Source organism: Myotis nattereri (genome assembly GCF_964212035.1).
Source record: "Myotis nattereri genome assembly, chromosome: 7".
NCBI lineage: Eukaryota > Metazoa > Chordata > Mammalia > Chiroptera > Vespertilionidae > Myotis > Myotis nattereri.
The window spans coordinates 56,883,924-56,896,162 of record NC_138082.1 but is presented as its reverse complement, the minus strand read 5'-3'; the positions used below and the strand labels follow the sequence as shown (position 1 = coordinate 56,896,162).

At 42.9% G+C, this 12,239-nt stretch overlaps 1 protein-coding gene across 1 annotated transcript in view; it reads left to right on the top strand.

Annotated features, from left to right (window-relative positions):
- Positions 1 to 10,601, top strand: part of UPP2 (uridine phosphorylase 2) — a gene marked incomplete at both ends in the record, with an annotated part of 32,549 nt that extends 21,948 nt beyond the window's left edge. The window contains 1 exon segment of the mRNA XM_081095907.1: positions 10,426 to 10,601. Coding sequence (XP_080952033.1) covers positions 10,426 to 10,601 — 176 coding nt within the window.
- Positions 10,602 to 12,239: the final 1,638 nt, after the last annotated feature.

Sequence of the window (12,239 nt, the reverse complement as noted above, 5' to 3'; positions counted from 1 at the left end):
TTGCACCCCCTTTTTTTGTCCCTTTGAAGTAAACCTATTAGCTCTTGAGAATTTTCTCACTTTCAGGCACAACAGGATGCTGAGGCACCAGTTGCATTTTCCTTGACTCAGGTCTGATATTAGCCATTTCTCCAGCAAGTTATTGTCCCTTTTAGTGGAAAATGATATTAAGAAACCAAATGGGTGCAGCATGTATTTTTATTTTCGGTGAAATTATTCAATAGAAACACCAACCTTGGACCAGCACCAAGAAAACTTATTGAAGTAAAACGTAACTTTCATGAGCACTAGTCAGTATAACTATTCTTTCTGATTTTTAATTATTTTCATAGCCATCTTTTAGATTTAATTTTTAAAAATTTTTTCGATGGATGAGAGTAAAGCTGCAAAGTGAATAAAGTATTCTTTATTAAGTTGACTATGAAATCCTAAGATCTATAGCATAATAGCACCATCTAAAATAATGGTTTTGATGTCCAAGAAAATGTTGGAGCAACTTTTTTTAGAACTTACAGTTTTGCGTTTCACACAGGGACTATCTTTTTTCCAGAAAAAAATATCCATAAAATATGTCATTGATTCAAATGTGTTTTTTTAAAAAAAATATATATATTTTATTGATTTTTTACAGAGAGGAAGGGAGAGGGATAGAGAGTTAGAAACATCGATGAGAAAGAAACATCGATCAGCTGCCTCCTGCACATCTCCCACTGGGGATGTGCCCACAACCCAGGTACATGCCCTTGACCGGAATCGAACCTGGGACCCTTCAGTCCGCAAGTCGACGCTCTATCCACTGAGCCAAACCGGTTTCGGCTCAAATGTGTTTTATAGTGTGCCTACTGAGTGCATGGCATAATTACAAGGCTGGTTTTTAAATCAGATTTTGACTGATAAGATTTATCTCGATCATTTTCTTCCTAGACAAAGGAGTTTCTTCTGTGCATCAGCAAGTGGCTTCAGTGCTCAAGCCCTGAGTATATAGCGGTGGACACCACAGATAAAATCTCCACTTATGGAACCTAGTGAGAGAGACGAACAACAAAGACTAATGTCTAATAACTCAGTGACACATCAGATGCTGAAGAGTGCTATGGCTAAAACAAGGCAGGGAAAGGAACAAGGATGGCCAAAATAGGGAGGAAACCATCATTTTAAGTGTCATGGTCAGGGAAGGATGCACAGAGAAGGTGCCATTTTAGAAAATGCCATGTGGAAATAAGGTAAAGAGCAGTCTGGGAAACGCAGATCTAAGGCACGTGGCAGGAGCATGCAGGGGTGTGGGAGGAACTAGGAGGCCAGTGAGGCCGGAGGGGAGGGACAGCAGTGGAGAGTGGCGGAGATGGCAGGTGCAGGTGGTGTGGTCACTGGGAGGAGTGTGACTTTCACTCTGAGCAACATGGGAAGTCATTGGAGGGCTTTGAAGAGAGAAGTGGCTAGGTAGGACTTAGGGATTTTTTTGTGATTTTTTTAATATATATTTTATTGATTTTTTTACAGAGAGGAAGGGAGAGAGATAGAGAGTTAGAAACATTGATGAGAGAGAAACATCGATCAGCTGCCTCCTGCACATCTCCCACTGGGGATGTGCCCGCAACCCAGGTACATTCCCTTGACCGGAATCGAACCTGGAACCTTTCAGTCTGCAGGCCAACGCTCTATCCACTGAGCCAAACCGGTTTCGGCAGGACTTAGGTTTTAACAGGACCACACTGCCTGCTAGGTTAGGAAGAGCCTTCTGGGGTGAAGGGCAGAGGCAGGGAGGAGAATACGAGGGCAAATGCAGCAGGCCAGGAGAGGTGGTGGACCAGGGTGAGGGCAGTGGAGGTGGTGTATAGCCTAAGTCTAGGTACATCTGAAGGCAAACTAAAGAAATTTGTTGACAATGCAATGTGAATGTTGAGAAAAAGACAGGACTTAAGAATGATATCCAGGTTTTTGGCCCAAACATCTGGAAGGATGGAGTTGTAATTAGTTGGGAGAGAGAAAATTAGGTGAGGATTTGGGGCTGTAGACATCAAATGGAGGCTAAGCAAGCAGATGGATTTATGAGTCTAGAGCAGTGATGGCGAACCTATGACATTTTTTTGGTTAATTTTTCTTTGTTAAATGGCATTTAAATATATAAAATAAATATCAAAAATATAAATCTTTGTTTTACTATGGTTGCAAATATCAAAAAAATTTCTATATGTGACCCGGCACCAGAGTTAAGTTAGGGTTTTTCAAAATGCTGACACGCTGAGCTCAAAAGGTTTGCCATCACTGGTCTAGAGTTTAGGCAAGAAGTTTGGGCTGGAGAAGTAAAATTGTACATTGACAGCATATAGCTGGCAATTAAAGCCATGCAGCCGATGAGATGACAACGAGAATGAGTATAGAAACAGATGAGAAAAGGTCCTTGGTTAGAAGTTAAGGGAGGGGAGGGAGATCCAGCAAAGGCGACTAAGGAGGAGGGGCTGGTGAAACTGGCAGAAACACATGGAGAGACTCCTGTCCTGGCGCCCAGAAAAGAAACCCAGTAAAGAGTTATCGCTCCACAATGCTTCACTCGATCGCACTGGAATTTTAATTTCAATATTCATCCTTACAGTCAATCAATATGAATATACAAAAGTACAAACAAAATGTATGTGGTACCTTTTCTAAAATTACATTTAGAAAGACTTTATAATTCAGAAGAAGAGATTAATTTGTAGAACCACTATCCTTAATTACTTCCATCTCTACGCGTCCAAGCCAATCTTTGTGCTATTTAGGTTGAAGATGCAAATGCATCCTTGTCCTCTTTCGAAGGTCATCATTAAAGCCCCTTTCAGAGAAACAATCGCATCTGATTTTCTCTGCACCCGTTAGTGAGAGCGGGAACCCCAGCTGGGGCAGCTTGCCCTTGCCTAAGAGCAGCCCGCTTAGCACACAGCCTACAGAAACACCTGGATTCAGGTACTTCGGTTCCAGGAAATGCTCTTCACATTTCTTTATTATAGAAACAACAAGCGGGTGCTTGAGTCACAGCTCCACCAATATGCAAATGAGCAGAATTTAGGAACCAGTTTAGTTAAACATAAAATACCTAAGTACAAACATGCTATCCTGATATAAGTGTGGTGATGACCTTCCGTTCTTTCTGAAGAGGCACGAATTGACAGCCAAGGAGAGTTCAGGCTTGTGAACCCTTGGAGCCAGGTCTGTCTCTCTTAGAAAATGTTGCCAAAATCTCGGAGGAATTATTCTGTTATGGGGATTTTTCTGACCTTGCTGCAAGTCCTTGGTCTTGCTCTCTGCCACCTGCAGGCCCCTCCTGGACTCTTTCCTGTCTGCTTGCTGTCGTTCCTGCTGCCCGCGGCAGTTTTCTTTCTCTGCTGCTGTTGGTAGCTGACTTCCGCCTGCCCACAGCCCTCGGCAGGCCACGGCTGCAGCCGTGTCGTTGAGCAGAGCCCTCTGGGCTGCCAACATTCGCACGGAAGGCTGCCTGTACCTCTGTAATTCTGCAGTTCTTTGGAGTGTTTCTATCTGAGTTTCTTTGTGGTGAAAACTCCACGGATTTGAAAGCTGAATTCTTGGTACACTGCCCCAAGAACTTAGACCAGTGGTTCTCAACCTTGGCTGCACATTTGAATCACCTGGGAATCTTTTTAAAATCCTGATTTCTGGAAATTCTCATCCTCCGGAAATTCTGTTTCTTTGTTATGGGGTGGGGCCACAACATTAGTAACAAAGAAACAGAATTTCTGGAGGATGGGGCCCAGAAATCAGGATTTTAAAAAGATTCCCAGGTGATTCTAATGTGCAGCCAAGGTTGAGAACCACTGACATAGACAAAAGCCACATGCATATGATGCTACCGTGTCCCAATCTTTCATCGCTTCATAAGATGCTTCCCCCACAGTGTGAAGCGTGGGAAAGCTCTGTGTGAGTTAGAAAAGCTTGCTCAGGGGAAGGGCTGAGGGAGCCTTCACGAGCAACTGTTTTAGCATAGAGGACGTTGGAGAGGCTATCCCAATGGTAAGCCACATGGGGAAATATTTCTCACCTGGCACCAAGCTCAGGGCCCGGCTGAGCTGGCCTCCCAGGCCTGTTCCTCATCCCCATCTCACTCCCACTGTCGTAATGGCTCAACCGACCCTGTCTCTCCAGGCAGCCTTTTGAATGGCCTTTCTGTCCCTTTACCACTACCAGCTGACTGACCCCAATCTGACTTCATACTAAAGTGATGATGGCTAATGGTTTTACCTTATAAATAACAACTTATTATTGAAACAAAGGTCTTCTAGAGACCCCATTGTCCTAACTCAGAGGAGTCACTCACTGAGTTTGGACCTTTTTGTGTCCACCTGAGACAAGGAGGTCTTGGATCCATGTGGATTACCGCTTCTTATCTTTATAATTAATAAGGGATTCAACATACATCTCACTTCATCAGAGAAGCCGTGAGTGACTACCTGAACTAAACCTACTCACATTCATTCTACTCAGGCATTCTGCTTCACTTCTCTGCATTGCCCCTATAGACTATATTTTTAGTTTCTTTATATATTCACTTACATATGACTTTACTTATATTAATGCATGAATGTATGTATTTAGCATCTCTCTCCTCCAATGTAAGCACCACGACAACAGGGATGTTGTCATTTTCTTGCTTTATCCCCAGCACTTAGAATGATATCTGCCATGTGGACATTCAGTAAATATTTGCTAAATGATCAAACAAACAAATGAAAAGAGTGGCTACCCAACACTTATTTACCATGGAAAATGACTATAGCCAATTCAACTGGCTTGGAATTGTCTCAAGGACTATGGAGTGCCTCTCATCTGTCCAAATAGGAACAGACAAAGCCTTAAGTTTAAACCTCCCCTTTTCTGGAAAATTCCAATGATATTTCTGCTTTATCTGTACCCACGAGTCTCTTGCTATTTCATAGGTGGACAAATTGCTTGAAACGTGTTATCCTGATCTCATTATCCTGAAAAGAATAGTGGGGTCCAATGCTGCATTAACAAAGATTCAGGAAGGGAAACAGTGGCATTCATGAAATTATTCTACCCTGAACGGCTGCACCTCCAGAATACTGGAAACCCCTGTGCAATGCTGCATAAATGCATTCACCTGTGATTTTATAAGGTGCACACACACATCTGCCCCTCTCTTAGAGCAAAATCTATTTTAATTACCCCTGACATTCTGATTAAAGATGATAGTCCTGCACTGTGAGCTTGTGATAAGTATGTTCAGTCTGTATCCATTTTTAAAAGACAATGCTGCCTTCTGACACACACTTGCTTGCATGGCACTATATGAAACCTAATATTTATCTGAGATTAGGTTCTGCTTAAATCCTCTTTGTCTCTGGAGTTCACAGCACTCACTGTGGTTTTCCTTTAGGGCAAAGGAAGAATTCAATGTTATTTCTTTTGACAGACGCTGGTAACTCGGGGACACATTCAGACTTCCTAATATGACTTCATTACATTTCAATGAAAGGGAGCAAAATCGTGCTTTAATTCCATTTTATGTTCTTGTGCTGGTCCCAGCAATGAAGGATATTGGGCTTTAGGCACTGCACGGTGATCACTGATAAAGTAAAAAGGATTCTATCCAGTCTGGGCCTGGAGCGTTCCTTACCTCTAAAGCGGAGGAAAATCGGGGTTTCGAAATGTTATTACACAAGAGTGTGAGGCAACCAACTGCAGCTTTCTTCACCCTCATCAGAGAACAAGAAACTGCGGCTCAGAGGGGGTCTCACAGTTACAGAGTAGCTGAGCTGGAGTTTGAACCAGCTCTGTCCCACTGGAGGCCCCTCTTCCCAGCAGCCTCCCATGCATACACGGGTTCATAGTCTCTGTTCATAATCACAACAACAACAAAAGCAGACGTTTCTATTTTAAAGGTTTTGAACAGAGGGTTGTGCTACTTTAGCAAACAAACCCTAAGGGCTAAGCATATACCCAGAGGGTTAGTGTTGGAATCAAAGTGTTAAGTTGATACGTATTCCTTAGTATGCATAGCGGTTATTTTGCCAAGATAATCAGTCATTATATCTGGGAAATCAGGTATAAATAGCTAGTCATTCATTTACTGCTTTTACAAAGACAACATTTAACAGAATGGTTTCTTCTTACTTTCTTGGGTTTTACATATTTTTAATCAAGATCAGCATCTATAGTTTTATTTGATTCCTTTTCATTCTATTCTCTTGCCTCTATTCTAGTCCTCCCTGCCCATTACCAACCCATCACCCATTAGAGAAACATTTAGGGCCGCAGCTCAGCCCTTTGTGGGGTTGGCATTACCTTTGACCCACCCCTCCCCTGCTCTGCCCCAGGGAGGCATCCTGGGCGCCCCGACTGGAACCCCCACCCACAACACACCAGGCTCCATCCTCTGGCCATCCTGACACATTTCTGGTTGGGGGTCCAGCATCCAGTAGAGGTCAAGTCCCCAAGGTTGCAGGTGAACCTTATAGTCCTCACACCAACTAGATGATGTGAGACATAAGCTGAATGTGTGGACTTGGGAGAGAGATCACCTGCTCCTTTCTCTGAGAGTGAAATGAGGCCTAAAGAGTGTAGGTAACCTGCCTGAAGAAACACAGCTAGGTCGAAACAGGTGGACTAGAACAAGACCTCCTGTCTCCTCACACCCCTTCCCTCCACTATCCCATAAAATGTGAAAGAGCAGCATATTTTATCTAGCGACAGATTACTCATACGCTTCTTTTTAAAAGGCATTAGCAGAAGCAATAAAAGATGAATGTATACTATAACTTAAGCAAGGTAAGGAGAATAAAAAGCACATATTTAAGGGAGTAGCTGGGTATTTCTCAATACCAAAGAGGCTACCTGGGAGTGCAATTCTAACTCTAAAGACTTCTATTTAGTTTTGAGTTTTCTGGAGGCCAAGTTGAAAATGGAAACACATTGAGTTACACAACATTCATTATCTAATAAAATAAAATAAAAAAGCATTTGAGGTTTACCATAAAAACTTTATTCAAAACTTAAACTTAAGTTAAATTATCATCCATATGATAGTGGACAGTGTACTCAATAACACTTTTATAAAAGAGATGATTCTTGATAGACTAAACGCTAAATCTTGGTTCTAATTCTGCATTTCTTTGGAAGCCTAAAGTACTAGGGTCCAGGTTTGCACATTTGTTGTAACTTGATTTGATTCAGGATAGAGTTTAACATCTTTAAAGCAATAGTTCTCAAATATTAATACAGTGGGGCCTTGACTTACGAGTTTAATTCGTTCCGAGACAGCTCGTTAAGGAGCTCGTTAACGAGCTCGTTAACTCAAATTACTCTATCAACTCAATGCAAAAAATCAGCCTAGAGACAGCTGGTATCTCAAAAAACTCGTTAGTCAGGACACTGGTAAGTCAAGGCCCTACTATATGCAAATAACTTAACTGGGAAGATTTTTTAAATGCAGATTCACACCCTGGCTCAGTTGGAGCACTGTCCTATACACTAAAAGGCTGAGGGTTTGATCCCCGGTTAGGTATACATGGGAGGCAAATGACTGATGTCTCTCTCTCTCTCTCTCTCTCTCTCTCTCTCTCTCTCTCTCTCTCTCTCATCAATAAACGTATCCTTAGGTGAGGGTAAAAATAAAAAACTAAAATGCAGACTCACTGGCCTCTCCACCTCTCCCCCTAACTGCATATCAGGGACAGAGCCTGGGTCTGCATTACTAACCAGCTCCGGTTCGGATGGAGGCAACCGGTGGAGCACATTCTGAGAGACACCAATTGAGAAGAACAAATTGTTTCTAGGCTGCTTAGCTTTGGTCAGCCGCTTTGAATATGAATTTTCTCCACTTAGTTGTTGATTCCCGGACGACAGATTGAGGGGAGACAGAGGCAGTGCGAAGGCTCTAGGTTGTCGAGACTCCTACGCTTTGCACCAGGCGTACAGGGAGCAAACACGGGTCTGCCTGATGAAATCAAAGCGTGAGGAGTGAAGGGGGCCATGGAAAGGGCCAGGAGTGGAAGAGGCGCTGGCACAGAGCAGGCTGGGAAGGCCCGAGCGAGCCTGGCTGCTTTGCCCCTTTCCGAGGCCCAGCCTGCCTGAGCTCTGTTGTCCACGGGGAATCTGTGGCGGGCCTTGCTGTCTTTGCCTACAGCTTATGGGAAATTTTCCTGGAAGTCCATTCAGAAAGTTGGGGTGAAAGCAGAGGGCCATGGACTCCTAAGGATTCATGGGTGGGCTTCAGGGGCCCTGAACCCTCTGAAATTATACACAAATACTGTGTGTGTATAGTTTTGTGAAAAGAGAGTCACAAAAATACACAACTTTCATCAGATTATCAAAGGGACCACAAATGATGCCAAAGAGCTGACAATTGCTGAGAGTTCCCGGTGCCGCTGAGGCCTGAGCTCCGTGTTTGTACTGGGGTGTGTCCCCAGCACATTGCAGACCTGACGTCAGTTAGCTGACCACCTCGTCGGTGACAGCCAGGACACTGTGTCCCTCCACAGGAGCCACCCTTCCTGCCCAGTCTGAGGATTCTGCTAGTAAAGTTGTCAGACCTGATTTTGACAACTTGTTTGGGGCAATTAATGCCCTTTCATTGCTCATGGAAACAGTAATTTCAGGTGACAAGATTGTTATGTGCTGCTTGTTAATGGGGCCTTTGGGGTCGAGAAAACACCACTGAGGTTGCTCTGCCCTGTTCTTTCCCATCTCTGGCATCACCCTTGAAATCTCCAGATAAAATGTTTAGTCAGCTCCCACTCTGAAAGCTACAGAGCGAGGTTTCCTTTCATCCCTCTTCCAAGGGAAGGATTAGAGAAAAGCTTGCAGCCTTTCCTTGCAGCCGCCAGCCCAGGCCAGGCTCCACCACAAGCTTGCTGATCATTAACTTGAAAAGCTGAGGAATTTTCTAGCCCTTCCATTTGCTTGTTTACCCATCCAGCCAAGTTGCTTTACAACTGAGTTTTGAATAAAGAGGGTCCCTGGTGATGAAATATTTGGCTCAGCTCACGTCGCATATTTCCATTCCTTTTCACGTTGCTGAACAAGAGGGTTCTTTGACCGATGGGTCAGGGCAGGTCTGCCTAATGGTTCACCACGTGCCATGGCGCTCAGGTGACAGGTGGATGGAAGGGAGGTAACTCTTCTTAGCAGTTTAGGAAGCTGGGAATTGGATGGCTATTTACTAGCTGTGCATACTGACTGGGCCATGTGTTTGACCTCCCTAAGCCCTCATTTCATCATCTGTCAAAAGGGATAAAATAATGGCTAGCTCATGGTACAGCTGTAAGGACTAAGTGGTTTCGTAAATACCTGGCAGATAGCAAGAGCTCAGCGAAACTGAAAAGATAGCATCTATTATAAATACAATTCATTTCTCCTTTCCAAACCCAGATCTTATAAAGAAGTCTGAAATAGTGGGGAGGTTAAAGAAATAAATATAACACTCCAGCCCAACTTTATCTCCATGCCCTCGAAGCTTGTTAACATAGCCACATCTCATCCCATCAACCCTGAAATCCTTTTCTAAAATGCCGCAGACGAAGATAGAGATGATTACACTATCAGTTCAAATTGCTTGACACCGATTTCATTGTGTATGACCACATTGCTTGCAATCAAAGACTTCATGTGAAACTGACAATAAAGAATTTGTAGGAGGCCCGTTTTCGCTCTCTGGTTCTCCTTGATGAAACAAACCAAAGACATTACCATCGTGGTGACTTTCCACAAGAGTTTCAGGTTGTTTTTTAGCAAAAGGTGTCTGTTCTTTTTCCCTACTTCCGCATCTATCTTAGGATTTTATTCCCACTCTTTAGAAACTAAATGCTAATAAATTTGCTCGTTCGTGGAGTTGATTCTCCTACTTAAGTATTTCCTTTAATATTTTTCTTCTCCAATTTCATGAGGGCTCGTACTCAGCTTTATTGCTATTTCCTTAGGTCTGCATTCATAGCTTTTGCTATTTATTTATTTATTTATTCACATTCATTGCTTTTATATTTACTTTAATCTTCAGCCAGACTGCAGCAGGCAAACTAAACATTGCACCAAGATGTTGAATGTCATCTAGGAATAATGGCCAGCCCTGCAGTTATATCCTCAAGTCAGAAGAGCCTCATCTAACTGGGAATAGGATAGGAAACTGGAGCTCTGTGTGTCTTGAGTGGCAAGGATCTCTCCTTGTTCTAGACAAGCTTTCCTTTCATCTAGCCAATTGTAGAGACAAGGAGAACAGAGAACACTTAAAATTATTTCCATTAACTTATTTAGATGCGGTGTTTGGTGAGAGTCCATAGAAATATGGGTGATACAGAAGGCTAGAGAGGTCCCTGGGTTGCATCCACATGACAGAGAAAGTAACCCAAAGTACGTGTGTTAGGGACATTGGGATGTTTGGCTAATGTTTCTACACAAAAGATGAGCCCATTTGTTCAGTAAAGGTGTTGCTTGCCCTCCCGGCTGCTGCGGTCTGTGTGACACTCCTGGACAGACTTGAATGTGACCAGATTAACTTGCCCCATGTTATCCTGGTGGAGTACCAGCCCCAGCCCCAGCTCCTAATCTCCAACTTCATCAAACAGCGGCTTGGACTGCGTGACCAGCCATCATAACTGGACAGTCCAACTCTTCCCTGCAAGTTCAAGTTGTCATGTTGACATTACATATCATTTGTGGCATTTTCATAGAGTTCTCATCCACATGCTAAAATCATTTTAGAGTGATTTTATAAAAACCCCTTTCTCCTAAAAAAATGAATTTATTTTAAAAGAATTTAATACATTCATTAAGTTCAGATTTTATTTTAGAAGTCAGTGTAATAATTAAACATTTAAAACTCCTGAACTGTGACATTTGGAGTTTCATATGCAGCATTAATTAAGCTCATATCGAAATAGATCAGCCATTTGTAGACACGGTTCCCGGTCACTGTTTCGGAAACCCATCCAGAAATTCATGATAGAATGTTGTCAGGCACCCTCGGTATTGGTCAAGTGACAGGAATAGATCATGCACACTCAAAATATTTACAGAAAAAACTGTGCATGTAAGATAGGTCTACATTGCCGAAACCGGTTTGGCTCAGTGGATAGAGCGTCGGCTTGCGGACTGAAAGGTCCCAGGTTCGATTCCGGTCGGGGGCATGTACCTTGGTTGCGGGCACCTCCCCAGTAGGAGATGTGCAGGAGGCAGCTGATCGATGTTTCTCTCATCATTGATGTTTCTAACTCTCTATCTCTCTCCCTTCCTCTCTGTAAAAAATCAATAAAATATATTAAAAAAAAAAAAAGATAGGTCTACATTAAAAAGCAACCCTTTGGGAAATATGACCATACTTCTTTCTCCCCTTGCATGATCTCAGCACACCACGGAGTAGGATTAGAGGCTTACGTTTGCCTATGTTTGTGGTTTTATCATGAAATGTAATCACGTTTATTTTCAAATGAAAACCCTCAGTAATGCAAAGATTCTCATTTTTCTTCAGAAATCACAAATGATTCGACCCTCTTCTAACAATTTTTTTTCCTTTGAAGGAGATATATTTTGAAGAGGCTGTATTTTTTATGTTATTTCCATATTTACCTAATAAATGGAGGAATTAGTCACAACTGACTTTAGACTTGAGTTCAAAATGTTAAAGCCTTCCTTTTGTGTGACTCTGAAGCAGGTCCTTCCCACACCCTGTCTGTCCTCCTATTCAGTTGGACCCTCTGGGAGGCAGAGCCCCATGGGCTCTGAGTTGATGCTCCTGGAGGTGGGCGGGGGGGCGGGGTGGGGGGGGCGGCTCATCTAAAGCGGAAACACTTAGGAGTTGGGGAGCGTGAATGAGGGATGGGTGCAGGAGGCCTAACAATCTTGTATAGTACGTCACATTGTGTATATATATTTATATGGTTGTGACTCAAAGTTTAATTTCAACCAGATGGAGATTATTGCATCTTTTTAATCAATGGCAATGAACAATCCCCTAAGAGGTGCATCAGTTTGGGGATTTCTTTTGGCAATAGATATGTTTGGAGCGCAATTTTAAGGCACCCCAATAACTGACCAAAGATCGGAGCTAAAAGTGAAGTAGAGTAATATTGCCATCATTAGTGGAGTGTGCACTTTTCCCATCTTTTTTAGGCCAAGTGGGAATAACCAAATGCTCTTCATAAGCTTTCAAACCCCAGAGGTTTGAACTTCTTTCTTGTTTGCTCCTAGAAAATCTTGATTTCTGTTTTATTGAGAGAAGAGGAGGCTATGGGAGA